At 37.4% G+C, this 27,968-nt stretch overlaps 1 protein-coding gene across 1 annotated transcript; it reads right to left on the bottom strand.

Moving 5' to 3' along the window:
* Positions 1 to 1,580: 1,580 nt before the first annotated feature.
* On the bottom strand, positions 1,581 to 22,244 carry evplb (envoplakin b). The gene is made up of 22 exons (XM_053490530.1): positions 22,159 to 22,244; positions 16,604 to 16,703; positions 16,249 to 16,403; positions 15,909 to 16,032; positions 15,310 to 15,426; positions 13,870 to 13,896; positions 13,609 to 13,770; positions 13,264 to 13,371; positions 12,707 to 12,802; positions 12,482 to 12,592; positions 12,202 to 12,345; positions 11,197 to 11,351; positions 10,874 to 10,971; positions 10,581 to 10,753; positions 9,584 to 9,762; positions 8,847 to 8,985; positions 8,381 to 8,574; positions 7,703 to 7,853; positions 7,530 to 7,613; positions 7,301 to 7,405; positions 7,106 to 7,198; positions 1,581 to 5,730 (listed from the first exon to the last, which is right to left on the bottom strand). Exons 1-22 carry the CDS (start codon positions 22,182 to 22,184, stop codon positions 2,293 to 2,295), a joined length of 5,979 nt encoding a protein of 1,992 aa, XP_053346505.1. The 5' UTR covers positions 22,185 to 22,244; the 3' UTR covers positions 1,581 to 2,292.
* Positions 22,245 to 27,968: the final 5,724 nt, after the last annotated feature.

Genomic DNA, 27,968 nt, shown 5'->3' on the forward strand with positions numbered 1-27,968 from the left:
TGCATTGCTATGCACACAGACTGAACTTGGTCTTGTTCCAGGGTGCTAAATGCTTGCCTGAGTCAAGAATATTTTTTGCATCTCTCTCTTTTTTTCAAAGTCCACAAAAAAGATGTCTTTTCTTGAGTTTGCAGGGTCTTCAAGATTTCCCACAAATGCTCCTACTCGATGGAATTTCACATCACAGATAGTGAGCACTGTGGCAAACAATTATGATGGCCTCCTGCAGACTTTTGACAAGATTACTCAAGATGAGAGCATGGATGATGACACATTAGATGCTGCCAAAGGCTTCATAATGAAACTGGAGGATTTTGAGTTTGTGTTCATGTTGTACACATATGAACAAATATTCTCTGAGACAGATGTTGTCTTTGATATTATCCAGCAAAGGGCCATGGATGTTCTTTACTGCGAAAAAAAATTTTTGGTCTCTCCTTGCTTTTGTCAAGGAGAAGAAGTCAGAGGAGGCTTATCAAGCAGTTTATTCAAAAGCAGCAAATCTCACATCAGACCCTCAAGATGAACCTATTAGAAAGTGCAGTCTGTCACAATTACAGGATCCCCAGGACCGCTACAGAAATTTGTACATGGCCATCCTAGACAATCTCATGGAGCAGATTTCTCAGCGTTTTTCAAATTTGGAAAGCATGAGCTTCTTAGAATTAGTCAATCCAGGGAAATTTGATGAAATGAGACAAGTGTTTCCAGAGGAGGCATTTGAAAGTGTGCTGAAAAGTTATGGCCATTTCTTTGACTTAGGGAGACTGAAATCTGAACTTTAAGTACTATATTCCGATCATGACTTACAGGGGAGCAGGGGTAAGCTGTGTGATTTCTTGGTGTTTTTTAAAGACATGGAGTTGAATAGTGCAATGCCTCAGCTATACAAGCTGTTGTCATTAGTGGCAACAATTGGTGCTACATCAGTAGGTGTAGAGAAAAGCTTCTCCTGTTTAAAACAGGTCAAGTCATACACCCGCAACATGATGGGCCAAGATCGTTTGAGCAACCTTGCTCTCCTGACCACTGAGAGGAAACTGGTTAAGTCCCTGGAAAAGACGGCCAATTGGTACAACAGGGTCACAGACCATTTTCTGCAAAAGGAATGGAGGGCAGAATTTACGTACAAATAACATAATGAATTTTATGACAAAGGCCTAATATGAGCTTCTCCTGTTTCAAAAGCTAGCAGCCGCCACTGACATACACATATATTTGCAGCCCTTAGACCAATGAAGTTGTTGTCAGATCTAGCAAAGAGCCCTAAATCTACAGGACATTTGATGATGTTGTGTCTCTCTTGGATAATAACACGTGAATCAGAAATCAACTTTCTGGTATGGCAGCATTCACACAGTTTTAGCTAAGCATTTCAGGTTTTGTTAATAAGAGACCTACATAGTGAACTGCTATATATTTTTCATATGAGTGCTGTAATGTATTACATGATAGAGATTATTAAGGTATTTTTATATTTACATACTAAAAGGCAAATACATGTACTCTATATTTAACTTATACCTATAAACCTATGTGATTTGTGTCAAAATAAAAAGTAAAACACACCCACACAATGGTAAGAGATAGCCAAAGAAGGCCCAAATGTATAAAGTTTATTGAAAGCTGCCAAATGATGAAGTCAAACAAGAAAAAAATGGAGAATAACAACACCAAATAATAGGTAAATGTATGTATGTATGTGTATGTATGTATGTATGTATATATTTGTGTAAACTGTCATGCATCGCTTAACATCCATGACACATTCTGTGACATGCACCATATTATACACTGTAAACTTTTTTGTGTAAACAGGGTGTACATTAAACTAATAATAATGAATATTATAATAATAATACAAAGTATGGTAGAGCACATACAACAGCCAGTCTATTTCGAATATCAATACATTTATAAGTTACAGTATATATGTATTGCACCTTTATACGACTGCCAGCGCATTTGCTATGTATACAAGAGACATGAGATATATGTATTTCATTTGCATGTACAATTCTATCTCCAGTCGGACATTTTAAACTCAATTACAACCTTATGGAATCAGACACGTATGCAGACCCTTTCCCCACAGATGTTATGCGGTGCATGACTTATATTAATGTTCTTCCCAAATTTTGTATTATGTACAATGTATCCTCTCATCATTGTTAATACACTCACTAATGGAATCAAAATTGAAGTAAGTAACCCCAAAATCCTTCATTTTTTTGAACATTAAAGCCTATACCCCAAGTCTTGCTTCTTCTGAAGTTAAGCATTAATTTCACCCTAACGAATGAAGGTAGAAGTGACCCTGTAGGTGGAGAATGAGTTGGAATCTATTATATCAGTAGATGCTACTGGAAGCAGGAGGAGTCCAGTTGACTGATCCTTTGTACACATTGCCATGGCTTCCTTGTATGTCATTTTTGACTTCGTCATAGGGTTGATTAAATCCTTCAGCATTTTGTCATCATCTTTAATCTCCTTTGCTGTTTTCTGGTCAATTAGATTCAAAATAATGGCATCCTCTAAGGCAATTCGTCCGGCTTTGTTGGGGTTCACCATACCACCTGTTAGAAGTTGTGCTTCCAAGTACCGCCTGGCATTCTCATTTGGGATAAAGCCTTTCTGAGCTGCCTCTCCTGCTGACAGGCGCTGCTTGGTTACTGGGTCCTCAACACCTGTAAATGCCTTCTGGGCAGTGATAAGCTTGGACAGTTGACTTGGTTCGATGAGGCCGCGTTCTACCGCCTTGTGAACTGAGTAGCGCTCCTTTTTGTTGATGTCCACAATTCCCCCCGTGGCTGCTTGTGCTTCCAGAAGCTTATGAGCTGTGTCTGGATCAATCAGTTTACGGGTCATGGCACTCCTCACAGACATGCGACTTTGTGTCGTGGTGTCAAAAATACCAGAGATTGGGAAGGTCTCGTCTACATTAGTGATGGTGTTTAAGTTAGTATTGCTTCTGGATAAAGACCTTTTCAGTGTTGAGGAGCTGTAGTTGTTCACCACAGAGGTTGAGGTTGATGTGGATGTTACTGGTATGGGGACTGAACTTATGTGCTTTTCACCTGCAACCTTGAGGGCAAGTTCTGAGATGGGAATTTTGCCATCCTTATACTGCTGGAGATCATACTGGGTCAATCTTCCTTCTGTCAGCGCCTCTTGGATGGAGTATGTCTTCCCACTCTTGCGGTCTTGTAGACTACTGATCTCTCCTTTAGCTCCACTACTTGTGATTATCTCCCAACTACACTCAAGGTTCTGCAGGTGGATATAGTGGTTCCGATCAATAAGACCTTGCACATATGCATCATAGGGTGACATATTTTTCCCAGTCTCTGGATCCAAAATAGTGATTTTGGTAGACTTAGTCGTTTCACTTTTGTGCATCTCAGAATTATCCTCCTTTTTCAATGCTGCCTGCAGTTCAATGATTGTGGTCTCCCTTCTTTGTATTAATTCTTTCTCCGTAAGGATGTTCTTCTCTAGACTCTCTATATCAGCTTCCAACCTTAACAACTTTTGTTTAGATATTTGAGTTCTCTCACTAAGCATTTTTGTTTTCTGCTGGAATGTTACAGTGATCTCTTGCCGTTCAGTTTCCAATCTCTTCAACTCCAGAAGAAGTCCATCCCTCTCTTTCAGCAGTGCATCCCTATTTGAGATAAGTGTGGTCTCCTCTACAGAGGTGTTAGTAACTGTGGTTTGAATACGTGTCACTTTTACATTGATGCGTTGGATTTCCTCCTCATGATTCCTTATGACACTCCTGAGTTGTGTTAATTGCGCTCTTAGACGATCTCTTTCAAGCTCTACAGTTTGGTCTTTCTCAAACCTGATTACCTCCTTATAGACTGTCTTCTCCACAGATTTCTCTTTTGTAAGGACATCTATTTTGAGCTTTAAGTTTCGAATGTCCCTTTCCATGGCAATGACCTTGGTGTTCTCCTCTTCAATCTGGTTGCGAAGATCAATAATTAGCTTGTCCATTTTGGCATCTCTTTCTATTTTTATGACCTCTTCAATAATGACTTTCCCCTCAGGAGGTGGACCATTCTCAAATTCAAGAATTTGAGTCCTGATTTGCCTAAGCTCTGTCTCAACAACAATCTTCTTTTGCCGAATGTCTGTCTGACTTATGCTCTTTTCCTGCTCCAAAACAATGGCTCTCAATTTCTTCACTTCAACCTCTAAATCCATACGATATTTGCTTTCCTCATCTAGCTTCTTTTTTAACCGTGTATGCTCAATAATCTGGCTTGGGTCCTTCTGGAGAATTATTAATTCTTGGTATATGATCTTCTCTTCAACTTTCTGTTTCTCCAGCACAATGAATTTCTGGCGAAGATCAAAGATGTTTTCTTCTACTGTCCGACACATCAGATGTTCTTCGTGTACCTCTTTTCTCAATTGTTCAGCCTCTTTCTCCAGAAGAGGATCCTTCTCATATCTGATGAATTCCTTTGTTACAACTTGTATCTCTACCTTGGACTTCTCTATCCTCAACTCATCTCTCTGTTTGCGTAGAATGGTCAGCTTATCCAATGTAGCTTGGTAAGTGTCCCGCAGGCGGGTTAGATTTTCATTGAGCCTCTTTATCTCAAAAACTATTTCTGGACTCCTCTCCTCTTTTATAATTTCATGTATGCTTTCTTTTACTTCCACCCTGGGTTTCTCAGAACGCAAGCTCCTCAGGTCCACCATCACCACAGTTACCTTTTTCTCAAATTCACTACGTTTTATTTCCCATTCCTGAATCTCTTTTCTTAATCGCTTTATATCTGCCTCAGTTTCAGGGTCAATTCTATAGACTTCGTTGATGGTCTCCTTCACCTCAATCCTTTGCTTCACTGTCTCTACTTGGCTATAACGAGCTTGAAAGACACTTATCTCCTTTGTCAAGAGAATTATTTCTTGGCGTATTTCTTCCAAGCTTGTACGAAGAATTTTGGACTCTTTAATAAGCTCTGGATCTTGTTCTACCTTCTTCACTTCCTTAATGACTATCTGAGGTTGGATAGTGGGTATCATTATTTCTAGTTTGTTGATCTGGCTTCTTATCAGAAAGATTTCCTCACTTAAGTTTTTGGATCTGAGGCCAATATCAGAGATTTCCTCCTTGAACTTTATTATAGCTTTGAGCATTTCAGGATCTCTTTCCAATTTTATGATTTCCTTTTTCATCACTCTTTCTCTTATTATCGGTGCCTTTTTCTCCAAGATAGTGATTTCTGTGCTGCTCTGCACTATCTCAGTTTCCCGTATCCTGATTTCCTCTCTTAGCCTTTTCATCTCCTCTCGGATAAACACTGCTTCCTTTTCCAGTTGAGGATCCTTTGAATACTCAGTCGTCACCTTGGTCACTAGCTTTGGCTTGATGTTGGACATTTCATTCTCTACAGTGATTATTTTCTTATTGACTATTTCAATCTCTGTGTGAGTTACGGTTTGTTTTGAAATCTCTTCCTCTATCTTTTTCTTCATTATTTCTAGGTCAGCCTCCAGTTTGGGATCACGGTAGTAATGCACAGTCTCCTTCTCTTCCACTCGCTCGACTCCACGCCGATTTCTGAGTGACAACAACCTAATTCTGAATGTTTCCAGTTCGTTTTCAGCATGAATACGCCGGGAGATCTCATCTGCACGGTCCTTCTTTAGGGCATCTACCTCATCCAATTGTCTCTGCTGGTGCACCACTATCTGGCTTACAACCACTTCATTCTGTAAAATTAATCAACACAAGAGAAGAAGCTTATTGCTGGTGTGTGGAATACAAATTTTTTAACTCATATAAAGATATTTTATCAATGCATTATAAGCAACTTGCCTACCAACACCTTACCATATAATTTATAATAAAAACTACTCCAAATACTATTTTAAGCTATACTCAGCAGTTTGAGCATTTTTAGAAAAGGAAGAAGAAAATTTAAAACAAGCCGAAACAGGATTGTCTTGAGCCACACATCCAGGGACGGTTACAAAAAGATTTCTGCTGGTTTGAAGGGCCCAATAAGCACAGTGGCCTTCATTCTCCGTAAGTGAAAGAAGCTCGAAACCACTAGGACTCTTCCTAGAGCTGGCCAGCCATCTAAACTGAGCGATCGGGGAAAAAGTCAGGTGACCAAGAACACGATGGTCACTCTGTCAGAGCTCCAGAGGTCCTCTGTGGAGAGAGGAGAACCTTCCAGAAGGACAACCAGATATGTGCCTCAAGACAATCCTGTCTCGGTGGTCGACAAACAATTCCTTTGACTTCATTCTTGGTTTGTGCTCTGACATGAACTGTCAACTGTGGGACCTTATATAGACAGGTGTGTGCCTTTCCAAATCATGTCCAAGCAACTGAATTTACCACAGGTGGACTCCAATTAATCTGCAGAAACATCTTAAGGATGATCAGGGGAAACAGGATGCGCCTAAGCTCAATTTTGAGCTTCATGAAAAAGGCTATGAATACTTGTGTACATGTGCTTTCACAATTTTTTTTTTTTTTTTTTTTGATAAATTTGCAAAAATCTTAAGTAAACTTTTTCATCTTGTCATTATGGGGTGTTGTGTGTAGAATTCTAAGGAAAAAAAATGAATTTAATCCATTTTAGAATAAGGCTGTGACATAACAAAATGTGGAAAAAGTGATGCGCTGTGAATACTTTCCGGATGCACTGTATTTATTTACTTGGTAGATTAATTAGAATGCAAGAGTGGCATGATCTTTTCAGGCTCAGAAACAGATATGTAGAAAAAAATATATGAATTGCAAAAAAATGAACCACAAAGTTGATGTAACAGTCACTTTGTGGTAAGGCATATTAAACAAATACTGCAACTGGAATAATATGTTTTAAATGTGTTGCAGAAACAGAAGATCACATTTCATAATGTTCTTTATTTTTGTCTATGTCAGTGTAGATAAATAGCTAACTAGCCATATATTATCATATTAAGTTCTTGATCGGTTTTTATCCTTGTAAATTAGGGTTCCATGCAACCATGGCAATGGGCAAGACATTTTAACTTGCTTGGTGGGCTCACTTTTTGAATTTGTACGTCTATCCTGACCAATAATATCATATTACCACCTGGTATACCTCACCTTATTGATGATGCTATTGGCCAGTCTCATTTGGTCAAGAACGTGGATATTTTCTGCCAGCAATTCATGGTATCGTTTCACAACACTTCTTTCCTAGAAAGTAAAAGAGAAAAAAATCTACCATTGATCCCAATGTTCATCATGCTATAAAGTAAATTTGATTTGGAACACTACTTGTTGTTTTAGGTGATATACCTTATTTTGGATGGCTTCAGCGAACGTGAGAGAGTGCCATTTTTTCATATCAGTCTCATCATTGACTATAGTGTTGCGGTACCTATAGGTAATGGCCTCATATTCCTTATAACACAGGCAGGGGAGAATTTTAATGAGATTTTTAAAGCCTGAGTAAAGATTAGCATTCTTCTCAGATATACCTGAGACAATAAAAATAGAGAATGTATATAGAAAAATAAATACATACTTTAAGGATGGTCTGTAGCTCATGAGAGAGAGACAAAATGCGATTAATATCATCAGATTTTCTCTTTAGTTCTTCAATGGCCCACTGCAAAGAAAGGCAAAGAAGTCAAATAATCAATTCACATTTAATGCTAAATCCCAACACGCAATGCTCAACATTTTCACCAAACTGACCTTCTGCGAGTTCTGTTTAGTGGTGATTTGAGTCATGGTGTCTTCAGAAAGCATCTTGTTGCTGGGCAGGTCATTCATGAATGCATTGAGGGAACGGACAGTACTCTTAAAACTTTTGTACTTAGCAGTCACCTCCTGCATCAGTGCCAATCTGCAATCATATGCCAGAGATTGAATTTCTCACATTATGACAAAAACGAATATTATTATGATAAGTATTTTCAAGCTAAACTTTCAAACAACATGCTTTTTAACCAGTGGATTTTATTTGCCTAAAGTATTGTAGCATTTAGTAAGTGAATGAGGCAAAATGCAAATAAGCAAGTTGATCAAGGGCAATGGTGTATGCTAGGCTTATTTAATAAAAAAAAAGTCATGTCAGTTGGAACAAATTGCACATCAAGAGTCATCAAAACAAAAATCTGATAGCAGTCATCACACTGGGGATTGTAGTGTGCAAAAAAAAGGTGGAATACCTTGGTGTACACTAAAGGTTCCACGTGTGTTTGGGAATTATTCATTATTTGGTGAAAAATTATGGGCTAGGGTCTGAGTCAGGGTTATGATAAATTCATCACAAGAAGCTCAAGTTTTAGTGCAAAAATAAAAAAAAAAAGATTATTTTTTTTTAAGAAAATAAATAATAAAATAATAATAAATGTTATACAATATTCTTACCTCTGTTGTAGCTGATTGTTAGTGTTAGCATAGCGGTTCCTGAGCATTCTAACCTCTGTTTCCTGCCGGTTCATATCAGGACAGTACTCATGGAAACTTTTTTGCAGATGACCACACAGTTGTTTAGTAAGCTCAAGGTCCTTGTTCAGTTTCTGGAAGTCTTCCTGTTTGGCTACAACATCTTCTTCAATGTTCTAAAGAGAAAGAAAGATAGCCTTATACATAAACTTTTAGAAGGAGAAATTGTTTTTTTCTTCAGTGGCAGCACTGCTGGCCAGATGTGAGTGATTATATTGCTGCTCATGTTAGTCCTGTTACAACCAATCATTTGAACAGTTCAACCATTGTTTAAAACTTGATAATTTGAAAACCAAATGTCAGCATAGAGTTCATTCATGACTACCTTTCTGTACATTAGCTTAAGCAAATAACAATAATATAAAAAGAAATGGATTAAGGCCCTTACCTTTAGCAATTGAATGTGTTCTTGAATGGCACTAAGTTTGTCCAGGATGATTGTGTCCCTGGCTAGTTGTTCCTCAAGCTCTATCAGATCCATGCCTACATTCTTAATTTGGTTTTCCAAAGACATAACAGCTGTGGCCCTTAAAAATTGAAAAAACAATATTAGAGATCATGAGACTGTGTGATTTTATGATAAGAACTATGCAAAAGTCCTGGCCATCCTCTTTTTTTCATATTTTTGATTGTCAGATTTTCTTGTATTTTCTAGTCTTGAGGAATAGTTATCTAGGCCTACTGCAGGACTATTTCAGCTCTCATTTTCAGCCAATTCTTGTAGTACCTCAGCAGTTTTCAATATATATGTTATGTTTTTTGTCTAGTTTACAGTCCGCACAATGACCTATGAATCATTTAGGCATAAAAGATCATCTAACTTAGGGCATGAACCAGTGAGAAACAGATGCAGGTGATGACAGACGATCAGGCCAGTGATTAGTATACTGCTGATGCTGAATGCTAAATGGTTGAAACAAATGAGATAAGAAATGATGTCACTTCTGAAGTTACATAAAGCTGTTCACAGGAAAACATGTGTTCCCATTTTTTTAATTGAATCTACATAATTTATTATAAAGAAATTAGACTTTTGCACAGTGCTGTAGGTTTTTCTTGTTTAATTTTTTTTTCTAATTATGAATAACCACAATACTCTTCAGGTACAGTCTAAAGTGAGCATACTTTTTGCCATAGAGGTCAGTGAGGGCGTTGAGGTCTTCAATCTTGTTTTTTGCAGTGCTGAGTTTAGGAGGGTATGACACTGTGTTGGGGGCAAGAGGTTTACTTGATAGAAAAGGCTCAATTTCCCTCTCAATCGATGCTTTCTCTGCCTCCAATTTTTTCAAAGTTGTGACTGCTCTCTAGAAGAGATGGCAAAGCAAAACATCATTTTGTGGAAATCAATAGGATTTAAGAGGAGTCTTCAGAATGTAACTATACCAATGGTCTGAAAATGTAAAAATAAGTATTAAGGTACAGTAATGCATGTAACAAGACTTTTAGAATGTGATAATGGATAGTTTCAACAAATAAAGTTTAAGATATAAAACGTTATATAAATATAGAATATATTAATTTTCTGTGTTTCAGAGAGTTTGTAAGAACAATATAGGAAATATCAACAAGATTTTCAGGAGTTTAAGGCCATAATGGGTGTTTTTTATTTCAGGATTTAACTGAAATAAGAGGTGATCTTGAGGCTGCAGTATGGTTTTACAAGCATGGAATTTACCATTAGGGCATTCAGAAAATAACAACAAAAAATTCTACCAGGAAACAGAAAGATATCAGTATAAAAGAACAGACCAGGCAAAGTACATACTGTAAGTTCAAGCTGTATCACTATAATTTTAACATTTAACAATTCAAGATTCTGAATGTGAAAAAAATGAAGAACTACACTGAGAAAGGTTCTTCCCATAATAGAAAAGTGCATCCAACTTTTTGGGGAAGAACCACTTATGGGTGTGATGCTCTGGTCTCTACATACTTTTAGCCATATTGCATAACCTAAGACAATTTATCCATTTATCCATTTATTTATTGAAGAAATTTCCAATAAATCCAACAACAGAAGATTTTAGGCTGTAGCAATGATATACTTTCAGGATTAAATCATAGAAGATCAAGGATTTTTCTTTGTCCCTCACCACTGCACATCAGATGCAGTCCGTCTTACCTCATGCTCTCGAATTCGGGTTGCAAGGTCTCCGGTATGATCAGCTCGAGACAGTGGAGCTCTTAACCTGCCAAGCACATCGTTCTCCAACTGAAGAAGATCACTGATGAGTCGGTCCAGACGATTAGACACAGCACTTGGGCGAGACTCCTCAGAAAGACTCGTCACACTCACTGCAGTGTGAAAAATAACTTAGTTAGAAGCCTTAGTTTTTTTGTTAAGGTTTTCTCATAGTATTTATTTATTGATAATTTATTTATCATAAACATGCTAGGTTGAAATGTTGGACATACCACTTCGCACAATCCTAACTACCTCTGTACTCTGGGTCGTTACAGAGGCTTGCAGAGAAGCTCTCCTTCTCTTTAGCCCAGCAAAGTCCCGTTCCAGGCTGTACACAAACACAATACACCATTGTGAGTTGGATTTACGAATAATGTTTCTTAAAGCTTAAAGATTTAATTTATGAATGACATGCAAACACGATGTATAACCACAAAACAAGACTTGTTCTCTTGAAAATTTCTACTCAAATACTCAAACCAACACAAATATGGAAAACATAGTATAATATAATATACAGTGTTATAAATTTTTTTGTAAGAGCATCTCTCACCTCTCAACTCGTTCAATGGCCTCTGTGTCAGGAGAAGGAATGGCAAAGCATACACCTGGAATCTGTTTTTTCTCTCCAAGGCTGTTCTTTACCTCCCATAGTTCATCCCTCGGGCAGGATACCAGAGTATATTTATCCCCTCGCTTTATTGATGCCTGTGCACAGTAACCACAAACAATCAGGTAACAACTCGGCACATCATAACTTGCTGCTGAACGACAGTCTCATATACACTATATGCCCAAAGGTTTGTGCACTCCTAACCCATATGTACCTGTTGTATGTCCCATTCAAGATTTATTCTTATTGTTATAATGTGCTCCACTCTTTTGGAAAGGCTTTCGACTAGGTGTTATATCGTGAAAATAAGGATTTGTATTTATTCAGCTACAAGAGAATTAGCATGCTTAGGAACAGGTGCTAATGTTGGGATGTCAAGAAGGCTCCAGTTCAAGTTCATCCCAAACCTATTCAGTAGGGTTGGGTTCAGTCAGGGCTTTGTGCAGGACACTAGGGTTCTTCCATTCCAAACTTAACACACCATGTCTTCATGGAGCTAACTTTGTGACCAGGAGTATTGCCATGCTGGAACAGGTTTGGGAACCTTAGTGCCAGTAAATGGAATAATCTTGTCCTCATTGGCAACATTTTGTGTAAAATCTTTGGTAAAAGGTTGGGGAAAATCACATATGAGTGTGATGGTCAGGTGTGCACATATCTTTTGCTATGTACTGCTCAGTACAGTGACAGTGGACTGGAACTTACAAGTTTATAAGTGTAGAAAAGTAAGGAATGAGCATTATTACAGAATTCTAAATATGAACAAATTGTGACTATGACTTCTGGAATGGGAACAAGCCAGTGCAGTGCTCAGGTACAAATCAACAGCTTAAATATTCTTTGAAGCAATTGTGACCAGTAGAGCATCATGTTTATGCATGTGTGTGGGTTGGTGCACACACACACACACACACACACACACACACACACACACACATATGGTACCTTATCAGTGCTCCAGTCACACAGGGTCACCACAGGAAAGTTTCCAAACTGTGTCCTGCGCAGTGGCAGAGGAGGAACTTTGGTGCACTGCTCTTTAAGCTCTGCCAGTCTGCGTTCATTCCTTTTAACCGCTCTCTCCTCTCCCTAAAAAAATATTGATTGAATCTGTTATAAAATTTAATTTGTGTATGATAAATTCTGCATATTTTACTTAAAATACAATTCTAAGAAATACAGAAGGTTTCAGCACTGAGGTGTTCTCTTGTAAGTCCTCACGTACCTCGAGCTGCATCAGGATCTGAGAGTTGCTCATGTTGGACAGCAGCGAAGGTTCCATGGTATTGTTGATTCTCTTCAGAGACTCTGAGACGGTCTCGGTATCCAGCTGGAACTGCAGGGTTGTAATGATTAGGCATTAGTGCACATGGCAGCACACTGATATTGTGGAAAAGAATGAAGTTGGGAGAAACCTATGGATGACTGATTATTTTATGGTTAATTCTACCTTTTTGTAAATGTCCACATTGTTCAGATGAGCCTCCTGGCAGAGACAGAGGTTATGGAATTGCTGCCATTCCTTCTGTACATTATCTTTATTTTTCTGCAACACACAAATATTTATTATATGATGAAGAATTAATTCATTCATTCTGACTTACCACTGACTTCTGCACTCTGGGGATGGGTAAAGAACAAAGTATGGAAGTATGAAGAGATGAATGGCAGAAGGGTAGAATCGAACCCTTGACCCTGGAGATCCAAGGCTACAGTGCTAACCACTATGCCACTGTGCTACCCCATTTAGTGACATGAAATATTTTTTTTTAAGATAGAAAGAATATTGCACCACCATGACTAGAGGGGGTCAAGAAGTTACATTTTAATCCTGTGTTGAGACTTGGAAAATAAATGAGGAATAAATAAAGATTTTCAGCAAAAAAAAAAAGCAAAACCCTCAATATGAAGCACGGTCATGGTAGCATCATGTTGGCAGGAAGACTTGCATGATGGGAACTTTTAGAAGAAAATATATTGCAATTAGAAAACTGTTCATAAACCCACCTTTATAGCTTGGGAACCAGGATGTTTTTTGTCCACCAGAGCATCTGCTTCATCATGCAGCTTGGTCACTTCACGCTCATGGGTTAGAATTCCATTGCTCTTTAACCTCTGTCAAAGAAGCCATATTTTATTATTACCGCTATTATTATTATTATAACCTCCTTCAGAATAGCAAGATGTGAATGTGGAATTATAAATTGATTATTGAACAACCTGACATGAGGTGAGGTGAGTATTACGCGAAGCTAAATGTATGGCTTTGAGCTCTATTTCCTAAAAAAGTCAAATGCTGTTTTTTTCCTAACTGTTCCTGCGATACAAGCTTCTGATCTTTTTTCTCCTTACCTCATACTCAACACGCAATCCAGCTGGGTCCCTAATCAGGTCGCTCCAGTCGGTTTTGCAGATGCGGTCCTGCTGCTCGGTCAGATAACTGACCTCTTTATTACATCGCAAGATGTAATCATACAGAGAGGACAGATAGCCTTTACGTCTCTGTGACTCCTCCTGCAGAGTCAAAAGAATCAGAGAGAGAGAGCAGATTAACTTTGTGAATATCATCTAATATTTAAAATTTTATTGAATATAATAGTTGAATTAACTCACAATGAGGCGTGTATACTCTTTCAAGTCCTGTTTGAACAGAGAAGACATAGTTCAATCAAATAATCATGATTATAGCATTTCAGTACAAAATGGTACCTAGCATACTAAACCATTCTCTAAAGCTCTTTTTAATTTTGTTTGGTTGAATGTTTTAAAGCGATTCTGGTTGTCGACTTTTCGACAATCGAAAATTTGATTGATGAGCTGCTCAGGGCGTCTCTGTCTTTAAGAATTGTTTCGTCTCCTAGATGCGAATGCTGTACATTTTGAATTGCTTGCTCCGTGATGTACAAAACTCTAGCTACATGTAAACAAGTTAAAGTGTCTCAAATCCAGTCAAGTTTAACTACTATTTTCTACACGATTATAATGCACCAAATATAAGATTTATAGACATGTTTTATAAATTATTTTTTTTTATCTTTGTTTGGTTAAAAGATAATTTTGCTTATTTCTAGAAATGAATGCTAGGCAACGACTCTGCTAGTCGTTTTTTTTTTTCCAAAAAAAACCTAAACAATGTAAAACAAAATATGTCTGAAAATCAGTTTAATAAACATATTTAGTTTAGTGTAATCTTATAATATGAAACAGTAGATATGTTTTACTAGGTTCAAGATATTTTTATTTAATTATTTAAAGCCATAAATTAAAAATAATTCTGCTACTCAGCCATAATAATATTACATTAAAAATATCTTTTGGAATTGCAAAATGTTGTAGCATAGTGTATTTGAGTGGAGGATAAGCTAATTATACAAAATAAACAGTTTAGGGGGATGTTCCTTTTTAAAATAACTAATTACATTACAAAATTACTGTGTTTAAAAAGTTACATTACAGAGTTACTTTCTGATAAAACTAACTAGTTAGAGTACTTTGCTTTTGCAAAAATGAAAACTCCTTTGTGATTCCTCATGCATGTTGTTTTAGTCAAGACCTTTATAATTATTCTACCATCATCACTCAGTGAAGTTTGGCCCATAATCTGTTAACTACTAATACCCCTATCTCACCTACGCGGTTTTGCGCGGTGGCCGTAAGTACGGTTCATCATGATTCACAGCGAGTTTTGGCTGTGATTAGGTTTCCATCTTTCCGCACGGTGGTCCTCCTATAGTCAAACCGCACAGGTGAGATAGGGGTATAACAGAGGGGGGGGCGGGTGTTTTATCGGGGGTGGGGCTTGTAGGATGACTTTCTCACACACACACTTTCTCACACATTAAATTGTTGAAATAATGGATTACATTTTTAAAAAAATAACTAAATAACTAAATGGCGGACCTAACGCGTTAGATAAAAAATTACTCGTTACATCAAAAAAGTAGTCCAAGTACTCTAACGCTTACTTTGTAACACATTACACCCAATACTGCAAATGAATGTACTGAATGTGTGTGTGTGTGTGTGTGTGTGTGTGTGTGTGTATCAGGTCACCCCTGAGTCCAGCTGTGAGCGATACGCTTCGATCTCTTTATGCAGGATGTTGTGAGTCGCTATCTGCTTTTCCACATCGGACAGGTTTGACCCATATTCCCCCTTCAGGATCTGCCTCTGGATCAAATAACAACACAGAATTCCAATCACTACGCATTCATTGTCTATGAAACTACTATTATACTTATTTATATTTATTATAAACCCTTTCTCTCCCTCCCTTAAATATTTATTTATATTTTGCTTGCAAAGAGACAGACTTTCTTGTATTTTAATGTAGTTTTGAGGACTAGTTCTACAATCATCTTCAAGGACTTTCAAACTTTTTGTCTCTCATTTTTGCCTAGTCGCCATACCTGAGAAATTTCAGAGGAATGTTTTTTGTTTGTTAAGCCACACAGTAAATCACCTATGAATCATTCAAGCATAAAAGCAGACTTAAAGCAGACAAGAGGGGAAACTTTGCTGCCTGTCGCAGTAAGAAATTAGTTCCCATTTATTTCTTTTATTCTACATTATTTAATATGAAGAAATGCTGGGTGGTGTAAATACTTTTGCACAGTAATGTACGTTAGGAAAACGAAACCTGTGTTTCTTACCAGTTTGGTAGCAAGCAGCTGAGTCCAGTTAAACTGTGGAGAGAGATCCAACTCTAGACTCTGCTTATACAGCTCCCGATACCTCTTGCAATTGTTTGACCAGCGATCATGCAGAAGACTCACACTAGAGAAAGAGAGAGAGAATTTATTCATTACTTCCTTCTGCATTTACCTTAAATAGAATCCCAGGAATACTTAGTGCTAGACAGAATTATACTTATACCAGCATAGCAGCGTGTTAGTACATAATACTCCACTCCCAGGGACAATGTATTATAGCCAGTCCACCTTCTGTCATGTGTGTGTGTGTGTGTGTGTGTGTGTATGTTGGTCCACTCACTCCTGTTCAATCTCGGCAGCTTGCGGGTGTGATATTTTTTTCACTTTGTCCACATCCATAAACAGCTGCTTCAACAAAGTCTCTGCCTCGGTCAGGTTGTCCGCCGTATCGATTTGCTGACTCAGTAAACGGCCTTTCTTCCCAGCCTCTGAGTCCTGAGAGAGTGAGATAGGGAGAAAGAAAGAGAGATCAGGTTTAGATCAAGGTTTATTATAGGTCCATCATTACCTGCAGTCATCATTAAGGTCCATAGAAGGTTGAGAAGAAAAGCCCACATGCAAAGTGTGTGTGTGTGTGTGTGTGTGTGTGTGTGTGTGTGTGTGTGTGTGTGTGTGTGTGTTCGCGTGTGTGTTACCTTATCCAGCAGCTCCTCGGCACGCAGTATATTTCTCTCCACCTGGTCAGAATTCACCTGCATACGATTGACCAGCACAGCTATGTCATTTGTCTGGCTCCTACACACACACACACACACACACACACACACATTAGTCATAGAAACATATCACTACACCATAGCAATCATGCCACAGAGACAGACGTCTTGCGCTACACAATCCTGATGCTTTAGTATCAGGACTAGAAAAGTATACTCTTTGATATTAAAACATAATTAAAGTGCTTAAACGTGAATCCGTATAAGGTATGAGGTCATCCGTATCTTCTTTCTGATCTCTGATATTTTGGGGACACTCAGACTTTCTGAATGTGTGTCTGAATGTGTGTGTGAAAGACTCATTTGGGAGATTTGTCTTAGTCAGTCTGTCTATCTGCATGCTTTTGACAACACACACACACACACACACACACACACACACACACACACACACACACACACACACACACACACAAAGAATAACAAAGAATAACACACAATTGCGCACATTCCATATTAATCGTACTCTCATTTAGGATGCGCTTCTGTACACAGCCCAGACGTGACTACACACTCAACAATAGTCATAATCACTCAGCTTGTCTGCTTACATACTCAATGACTGACAGCTGCTGTAATTGAAACCTGTATCTGCATTCAGACACATTCCAGCACATAGTTTCCACTCTGGTGTCAATCTCCAAGTCACATAACTCACTGTATAACTCATTTTCTCGCTTAACCTGTACAGGGTCAGGGGTGGAGCCTGGACTTTATTAAGGTTAAGAAGTTATCTGTCACATGTTTCTTACAGCACAGTTAAATTATTTTGTGCCTATTTCAGTTAGGAAGCTGGGGTCCGAGCATAGGGTTTAGTCAGGAGTGTCGCTGGAGCAGATAGGGTTAAGAACCTTGCTGAAGGGCTCAACAGCAGCGACTTGGCAGTGCTGGGGCTCAAACCTCCCTCACAAACCTTTTAAGAACCTGACTGTCAAATGATGGGTGGTGTAAGACGAAACCTGTGTGCAAGCAGCTGAGTCCAGTTAAACTGCGGAGAGAGATCCAACTCTAGACTTTCTTATACAAATCCCGATACCTCATGTAATAAAACATTAGTCACATTTAAATCTAGACTCAAAACTCATCTGTTCAGCTGTGGATTTATTCAATGAGCACTGTGCTACGTCCGAACTGACTGTACTATTTTATGTTTAAAAAAAATATATATATATTTTTAACTGTTTTATTTTTATTTTAAATCATGTTTTTATTAGTTTTAATTAGTCTTTTATTTATTTTTTTTAATGAAATTTTAATTAGTTTAAAGTTTTTATGCAAACTGCATTTATTTTTATTTTCAATGAAATGTAAAAGTTTTTGTTAAAATATCTTATTGCTATTATCTTTTATTTTATTTCATGTTTATTTTATTATCTTCTATGTTAAGCACTTTGAATTACCACTGTGTATGAAATGTGCTATACAAATAAACTTGCCTTGCCTTGCCTAATTGTTTAACCAGCGATCGTGCAGAAGACTCTCTATAGACTAAGACTCACTATAGAGAGAACCCAGAGTCTTAACCATTTGAGGCACTACTGCCCCAAGAGTCACTGCTCGACTTTCATGTACTTTTACTGTAAGCCTACCTGAATGCTACATCGGTACTACACATACAGTAATACCATAACCCAAAGGAGGGAAGATTCTAAGCACTGATTATTGAAGTGTATGTTTATCAGAGAGGTTGCGCAAGAATGAATTACGCATCAGAAAGAAGTAGATTTGCATGAGGAGTTGGGCATGTCAGTACCTGCCATGGAAACAGAATGTAGTAATATGTCTTTAATGATTATCAGCAATGACTAATGCTGATAATAATAATAAAAAACACCCTTTTGATTGATGACTTCTTAGCCACTGTTGATGCACAAAGTACAACAGTGTAAAAAAAACTTTGTGTCAACATTTTGGGGAAGGCCCTTTTCTATTCCAACATGACTGTACCCCAATGCACAAAGCAAGGACTATATACGTATAGGACATGATTTGCTCAGTTCAGTGTGGAAGAACTTGACTGGCCTGCACAGAGCCCTAATCTCAACCCCATAGAGCACCTTTGGGATGAACTTGAATGGAGATTGTAAACAGATAATTGCCAATATCTGCTAAAGGGGGACCAAATCCATATTAAAGTATATTTATTTGGATGCAATAGTTTGGCCAAATACTTTTGTCCATATAATCAATCAATCAATCAATCAATCAATCTATCTATCTATCTATCTATCTATCTATCTATCCATCTATCTATCTATGCTAACTGACTATACATAATCATAACTTCCAAGAAGATTGCTAGTCCTGGCAAAGAAGCGGCCCTCTTCTGTGAAAACTGTGTGTGTGTGTTTGTGTGTGTCTGTGGCATGCGGTTTTTCAGGTCTGACACAGGGACGGTCGGCAAAGAAGCCAGACTGGATCAGTCCTGAAAACCTTCATACCATAGACTGACACATACACACACAAACACACACACGCCCACACACACACGCCTACACACACGCACATGACTCTCACTGTCTTTTTCACTCACTCTCTTTTTATTGCGTTGCTAGTTTTTTTTTTTGTGACAAATGTAACAAAAGACCTGCTATTACTCAAATATATTCCTTATACCTGCTATATACTCAACAGGAATCACTGTCAGATGTTTTCTTTTTTTATGATTTCACCAATAATTAACATTAGTAGTTATCTGGTTAAACATGCCAGGACCTTCTTTTTTCTCTTTTATATCTTATATCTTCTCTCTTGATGAGCTCCTATCCTCACATAGGGGTTTAAACCACAGCTATGTAAATGACCCTCAACGCATCATCTATTTCCCTCCCTCAGATACTGTAAGTCCACACTGGTGAACCGTATGCAGGAGGATTCTGACCAGGTGGAGAGAAAGATACCACACACACACACACACACACACACACACACACACACACACACACACACACACACACACACACACACACGTCTAGATAGTGTTAATTTGCTGCACTGAAGAGTAAGGCATTTCAAGGTAAATGAGTAATATACTGTCATTTTCTTTGGAATTAATTTATTAAGTTTAAATTGAATGTTTTATATGACAGCCTTATTTACATATTCATTCATCCCTCGCTGACGAATGATAATGACATTTTTACATGTTAAACCATTATTATTCTCATCAATCTTTACCACAGTCAACCCCAGCTCTCGGCCATCCTCATGCATCTCAATTTGCTTCCTACCTCAAGGAAGGGTCACATCAGATGAGTGTGTTCTTGTCCTGTTCGACATCTATATCTTCTATCTTGGCGAGGTCATATCCTCACATAGGTTTTTAAACTACAGCTATGTAAATGACACTCATCCTCCCCTTCCCTCCCTCAGACCTGAAACACTTATGTTTCTGCATTAATCCCTGCACGTCTAGCAGACATCCTGCCATAATTGACATCTCATCAGCTGAAACTTAAACCTAGCATGACTGAGCTGCTGTTGATGCTTGAAGATGCAGCTCCGCATAAAGATCTTGTGATCTCAATGAACAACAAGCAAGCAACCTTTTCTGCACTTTTCTCTCCACTTCTATTACAGGTGTATTTTTATCCACCAAGGTCACTCAGGTTCTTGTTTGAGACTGGAGAAGACGCATGTTAACATCAGCAAGTAATCCAGAATGCAGCTGTATGAAGGTTTTTAAATCTTCTCCGGCTCTTCTAAAGCAGCCCATTGCTACTCTCACTTAACTGGCTTCATGTACTGTAGCTGCTGCATTGAATTTCAAACATCAATGCATGCCTAGAAACCCTATAAATGGACCAGCACTTAAATTTACTTATACATTTACAGCATTTGGCAGGCACTCTTAACAAGAGTGCCTTAACAAGACTCTTAACAAGAGTGCCTTAACAAGACTCTTAACAAGAGTGCCTTACGTTTTATCTCAATGTACATCTGATCAATGGAGGGTTAAGGGCCTTGCTCAAGGGCCCAATGAGGGAACTTGGTGGTGCTGGGATTTTAATCAGGGAACTTTTGATCCGTAGACTAAAGCCTTTTTCATTGAGCTACCCTTGCACTTGCCTATGTTAACCTCTTGATACCCAAGGGTGAACGTTATCTGCCTTGTAATTTATCCTTCCTGTTTCTGGTTATTAGAATTTAATAACTATTGCACTTGATTGATGACTTTGATCATGAAGGAGTCTGAGAAAAGGCTGATCTCTGTTCTGACACACAACTGATCATTATACTTACAATCATAATAACCAGATCATTATACTGATCAAACTGGTTAACAAAAAAAAAAAAAAAAAAACCATTAAATTTTTTTGGTTAATGTGTTCTTTGGGACACTTTCTGTTGTAACACACATGAAACTGGTTGGACAAAACATGCAGTCAGTGGCAATAATTTTCAGCTGACACAACAACGTAAAAGCTTATTGTCTCTTTGTCACGTTGTATGAGCTTCATGGATATGTGCTGCTGTCACACCCTAAAAGAAAACAGGTCATGCCTCCCGATCATCGCATAGCTATTTGGAAAACAACGATTAATTAGTGCATTTCCTACCTAGCTGCTCTGGATTGTAATCATTCTTCCCCACGCCTCACCACACCTTAACGCGCTTTATCGTTCTGCTCATAAAATGTTATCTAGGATATTGGTGCCTATGTGAGCATGAACCCGATTCCTGTGAGTCACAGCCTCTCTTGACATTACAAACTGGCCATCGGAACAGGCGAGGCAGCACTATAAAGATAAACAGAGAGACTGGCTGCATCCCACAACACACACACATGTACGTGACGCAATGCGTTCTTCAGCTCGATTATCATTTATGGCTGGTGTGTTAAGGGTAATAGTTTCATGAACATATCTGCTTATATGATATAGGTGGATGTATATGAGGGGAAAAAGTGTAAAGATAATACAGGTCATCTTAATACTACATTAGGCAATAGAAGGTTAAAAAAGAGTTTCCTAAACTGGAAATGTCCCTTTCAGCAATATTATCAATATGCAAATTAAAATGCGTATTCCAACATTCTTTCAATAAGTACAATATTTTCTGACATATACCAATAAATTCGAGGTTTTCACATGCACCGTGAGGAATTAAATAGGCTATGAGCAGTTATCCTAATCTGCATGCATTTTGCCTGTGGGAGGAAACCGGAGTACCCAGAGGAAACCCACCAAGCATGGAAAGAACATGCAAACTCCATGCACACAAACCCAAAGGTGATACTCAAACCATCATCCTTGTAGGTACGAGGCCAAAGTGCTACCTGAAAATCTCATTTAAATTTCTACATTTCCTTATACATGTACATCCAAACTTTTTGATTTCCTAATTTAATCATTGTATCCTGTACTATTTCTTTTAGCAGAACTTATAGCAGCATGTTTAGAAAGAATAAAAAGAGCACCACACACACACACACACACACACACACACACACACACACACAATTTTTCACTTACTGGCTGCTGTCCTTCTTCCTATTCATGATGGAAATCTGTATTTGCTGTTTCTAAGCGGTTCCAGGATCTTTCTCTGTAAGTCTCTGTGCTCTTCAGCTTCGCCTCTCTCCAGTTAAAGTCCAGTTTTGCCTCCGCCCCCTTGGAACAGGTGTAACACCTCTCTTCCTGGCACATGGGACTGGGAAGACCTGTTTCACTCCTCCATCTATCAATCCAGGTGTCTCATCTGGCAAATATCTTATAGTGTATAGTCAAGAGGGAGGCTTGTGTGCTGTGGTGTGTGTGGGTTTACAGCATGTAGAAACACTCCTAATAATACTTTATGATATTTGTTGACACCAGAGAGAGGGACATTTGTCACAAAAATGAAGTAAAACAGACTGAGTGTTATGTGCGTGTGTAAATCATTACAGTATAGAGGTGTACAACGGTGAAAACTGGGTCTTCAGGATGACCTCCAGTATGAGCAATAAAATGATTATCCCTGCAAAAAATTATACCATGTTCAGTAGCTCTTGAATAACTGTGAATGTATTTAGTATATACTGTAAGAAATGCAACACTCTGTGTTGTGCTATAATGGGAAAATAATGAAAGACAGTAAAAGACTGGTGGAGTGCGGAAGCAGTGTCAGCAGAAGTGAATTAAATTTTCTGTACGCAGTGTTTTTATCAACTGACACTGTCACACGCAGCTTTACAGAAATCCATTTTACAATCATAAATGTATCGCTAATGAGCAGGCCAGAGGCAATGGTGGCAAAGAAAAAAACAAGGATGATCAGTGGAAAGAGGATGCACCTGAGCTGAATTTTGAGTGTCATGGCAAAGGCTGTGAATACTTATGTACATGTGATTTTTAATAAATTTACAAATATTTCAAACAAACTTCTTTCACGTTGTCATTATAAGTGTTATAGAAAAATTATGAATTTTATGCATTTTGAAATATGGCTGTAATATAGCAAAATGTGGACAAAGTGAAGCACTGTGACTTCCTTTATGGATGCACCGTATTCACGGAAAGTTCACTGGAAGAAAAAAAAAGTATGGCAGGAAAAGGCACACAAGCAACAGGGATAACCTTAAGACAATTGTCAAGCAAAGCTGATTTAAGAACTTGGGAGAGCTTTTTAACCAAGAAATGTGGTCATGCTGGATCAGTGTATCAAGATCCACCACACAAAGACATCTTCAGGAAATTGACTTACTGTTGCAATCCTAGCGTGAAGTCACTCCTGAACTAGACACAACATCAGAAGCGTCTTACCTGGGCTAAGGAAAAAAAGAACTGGTCCACTGCTCAGTGGTCCAAAGCCATCTTTTTAGTAAAAAGTAATTTGGCAATTAAATTGGAAATCAAGAGATTTTTGAGCATTTCATGCTTTCATCTTCTGAAAAGCTTTATGGATCTGCCCACAGTGCCATATCCACCACTAACTGGTTTGCTGACCATGATATTACATTGCTTGATTGGCCAGCCAACTAACCTGCCCTGTACCCCATAGAGAATATATGGTCTATTGTCAAGAGGAAGAAAAGAAACACCAGACCCAACAATACAGACAAGCTGAAGGCTGATATTAAAGCAACCTGGTCTTCAACAATGCCTGAATAGTGTCACAGCCTGATTCCTGCAGGATTGCGCAAGAATCTCCAACAAAGTATTGACTGCATAGATGAACAGAAATTGAGAATTTCAGAATTGTAAATCCTGTTTTTGATTGAGATTAGTAAATATCTGTATACTTTTAGATACTTTTAGATACTTTGAAGTAAAAGTAATTAATCTATAATATAAGAGCCTTTAACTTTTTAAAGACACACAAAGCAGGCTAGTGGGTGTTTCCAAATGCATGCTTCTGTGCCCTGACAAACTGGCACCTGGTCCAGGGTATACCCCACCTTGGGTCACCTGGGATAGGTTACAGGCATTCCACACTTTGCAGTATAAAGAATGAATAGGTGTGTGAGTGTTTCTTCCTACAGAGTAGATATAGCACCCTGCAGAGTTTTTTTTTTTTTTGTGTGTCTGATAGACATCAGGATGCTGATGTCTATCAGAGACTGCAGAATCCACAAAAACACACAATAAACAAAACAAACAAAGCAGGCACCTTTCTGGATATGCGTTGATGACATTTATATCCATACTTTTCATAAAAGCAGTGACATGTCCAGTTGGTGCAATGATTGATGCCTGGTCTGAATTATTTCTTGTGCGAGCAATCAGACATATGAGATATCAAGCACTTATGTGTCATTTGCACTTTGACATCTGGAGTTTTGTTTAAAAATTGATGAAGAACTGTCACAAAAGATAAAAACTTCACATCTTTGTCACTGGCTAAAAGATAATGTGAAATGTGACAGGACTCTGTTTGGCGCCATAAATAAGATCCAACAAGAACTTTCAACTCCAGCTAAAAACACTTCTGTATGCAAGAAATTCTCAACACAAGTGTTTAGAACTATTTATTTCTGTTATTTGTGCCATGCTGATGGTGTATGATTCAGAAAAGAAGCACAGCGTCACAAGTAAATGGATCCCAAGATTTTGTTTCAATTGTTTTACATAGAAATGGAGAAGTGATGCACTCATACATGGATGTAAAGAAGTTCGAGTTGTATATGTGTTTTTTAAGAAACTGAACATTATAACTGTAATAGTTCTCCATTTTGCTAAATCTCTGAGTCTTATTTTATTTTTATTTATTTTTTATTTTTGGTGATCAATGAACATTTTGTTTAGGTATATTTCACTTATGTCTGGAGATTTATCAGTGGTCTGTATGGTAGAGTATCTTAGATCTGTATGATAGAGGATTTGTGGACGAATAGGCCTGGAGAGGAGGACAAAGACGAAAAAAGGAAAATCTGTACATATACTTCACAGTTTATACTTCACAGTTTAATTCTTCTGTTTTTTTTTTCTCTGTAATCATGGTCTAATAATGTTATTTGTTTCACTTTTAATTCAGTATCGCTTTCGCTAGAAGTCAATAATTATCCAATTAATTTCCAGTGAAGCAATATTGTAAATATATAAATAAAATGTTGTTGAGCTAGATCAGTGCTAGATAATTGGTCACTTGTAAAAACACAATGTAATCTCACTGTAATTGATGACAAAATAAGTATATAATGACAACAACAACGATTTAATAATAAAAATAATAATAATAAAATGAAGAAGAAGAAGAAGGAGAAAAAGATGCAACAATTTACAACAAACAATGCTTGCTTCAAACAATAATTATTAAAAATACAAATTATTCATATTTCTTTATGGGTATTAATACTAAATTTGGTGAAAGCTTCAAAAAGTATATGGCCTGAAATAAAAATCTTGCTTAAAATAAAATATTTCGTGCAAAATTTATGCCCCCCCAAATTAACAACAGTTGTTTTGTTCAAATGCTCCAGATTAGAAAGGCATCTTATGTTATATGGCCATATAAAATAGAATTCTACTGTTTATTTTGTTTAAAAAAAGCTATAAAATAATAATAATAATAATAATAATAATAATAATAATAATAAAGTAGAAGAAGACATACATGAGAGTGTTTTGTTAAAAGCTTAAAAAGCAAAAAATCTATAGTGTCCATAACCATGTCAAAGTCATGTTGCAATATTATAACAATTTAGCATTTTAGAATAATACACTTTTTCAGGTTTATGTCTTTTCATGTGAAATTAAATTTTTCATTTGAATGGCAATTAAAATTATTAAAAGATATCACTCTCACTCTCACTTATCTTCTATACCTCTTTATCCTGTACATTAAAATATATGAATTCTAAAAAGTTACGGACACTACATTAAAGGCCATATTTAACAAATGTGTTTCTTTTTATCTGAAAAATATAAATATGTATGCATATTTTCAAAAATAAAGCATGGATTTGGAATAAGTAAATATTATTATTTTTTTTAAATATATATAAAAACTTAATTTTTTACCTAGGCCTGACACTTTTTAGCAGCGATACAGAGTTTTGGACCTAGGCTTTTTTCCTGTCTATTGAAGTTATAAATAATACAAATAAAATAATAAGGACACACCCACATGCCTTTTCATGCTACTGAGAAAGCAAAATGCCCGGGTGGGTGTTCATTCAGGCTGAAACACACACAGGCTTGTGTCATGTTAAAAAACCCTTATTTTTTCTCAACTATATAGGTATCGTTTTAGATTGTGTCTAGTTGTGCAATTTCAGGGTATCACTGTATACAAAATGCATTGTGGGAAGTGCAGAGGTTATGTGACTGACTCTCTCGTTCTCACTCTCTCACTCAGTTCAGTGTGTTTTGTGGCCGTGTTGATATCAGACACGCCCGATTAGCAAATGGAAAGCAACACAAAGCAGGAATACAGATCGCTTGCAGAGGAACATGTGATTACCATGTCATTAAGCCATTCGTCCTCAGCAAGTGACAGTCTCTGTGACATCATGAACACACTGACATGTGATTGAAGTGTGCTCTGTTCTTCAAGGTTAATGGTGGATGTCTTCCCTTTGCTTTTGCTCCATGCTTCTCTTGTTGACCTTGGAGGGCAATTAAATGCTCATTACAGTGTTATAAATACATTAACACTACATTAGTTAGATAAGGTACAGTAACATGAGTAATACCCTCATAATATACATTTGCACACAAACAGGCAATATGAAAGGAGAAATGTTGGGTATATTATTATTATTATTATTATTATTATTATTATTATTATTATTATTTGTTAATATAGTTATTAAAAGAATCTGAAAAATGAAATGTACTGTGGATGTAAGTCAGATAAAATCAAGCTCTTTACAATTTTGAAGGTTTTTAAAGTTTATCTGCAACAGGAGAGAGACTTGACATGCTGCTGTTATTCACCCTGATGCAAAATAGTGTCGTCTTCACAAGCTGAAAGTAGAGACAGTGTACTTTGGACAAGAAAATAGTTAAGGCTCAATTCAATAAAATTTAATGGTTTTTAACAGCCCAGGCACTCGTCAAATAATTTACTTTTCTTGTCTTCGGTCTTTATAATGTGAAGTGACAAATACTAATGGAAAAATGCACTTTTGTTTAAACAAGCCACTGATAAGTTGTACCTTACTGTTCACTTATTTGGCATTTCCATGAGAAACAAATCTGGCGGGCCCAGCTTGTCATGTTGTAGCTCATGTTGTAGTCTTACCCACACACTCGAATACCACATGCTCTCTACGTCAAGGGTTGCCATCATGTCCCTTGGAGATCTATCAAGTTCCAAAGAAATTTAGTTTGCACTATATCAAAATGTTGATGATGTTAATTACAAAAATAGTAGCATATCTTGAATTGTGTTGCCATGAGATGATAAATAATTAATATATTCCACCAAGAGGAAGTGCAATGTGGCCTAAAGTACACCTTAATATTTAGTGATGGACACAATCAAGTTTAAATGATGTCATGCAATAAAGCTTTATATTAAGCCATGGTCATGTGACCCAATCCTAGCTCGCTAGCTAGAATACATATATGCAGCTATAACACAAAAGAAATCCCATGTTAGCTAAAGCGAACTTAAAGTCCATGTTTTATTGTTTAGTACTGGATGTTGCCTTTTTGGTGCAATGCAGCACCTTGGTTTGGGATCCAGTAAAGTAGATGACTTGTCAACAATAATTGCCAATCCCCCATACCCCTTCCCTCCCGATTTGGAGGGTCCCTCCAGGAGAGTCCTGTTTTTAAGTACCATCTCCAGACTGTCCCATATTTCTTTTCTATATTTTATTTATAGAATTTCACACCTACCCCTTTTGTTATCATAA

This window comes from Clarias gariepinus, chromosome 28 (genome assembly GCF_024256425.1).
Source record: "Clarias gariepinus isolate MV-2021 ecotype Netherlands chromosome 28, CGAR_prim_01v2, whole genome shotgun sequence".
In the NCBI taxonomy this organism is placed as follows: Eukaryota; Metazoa; Chordata; class Actinopteri; order Siluriformes; family Clariidae; genus Clarias; species Clarias gariepinus.

What these genes read in the sequence shown, in the direction of transcription:
- evplb (XM_053490530.1), bottom strand. Translation starts at nt 22,184, where the DNA reads ATGAATAGGAAGAAGGACAGCAGCCA. An exon ending in CCGAGGAGCTGCTGGATAAG is followed by an intron (nt 16,404 to 16,603) that starts GTAACACACACG and finishes TCACTCTCTCAG; the next exon opens with GACTCAGAGGCTGGGAAGAA. An exon ending in AAGAGTATACACGCCTCATT is followed by an intron (nt 13,771 to 13,869) that starts GTGAGTTAATTC and finishes TTGACTCTGCAG; the next exon opens with GAGGAGTCACAGAGACGTAA.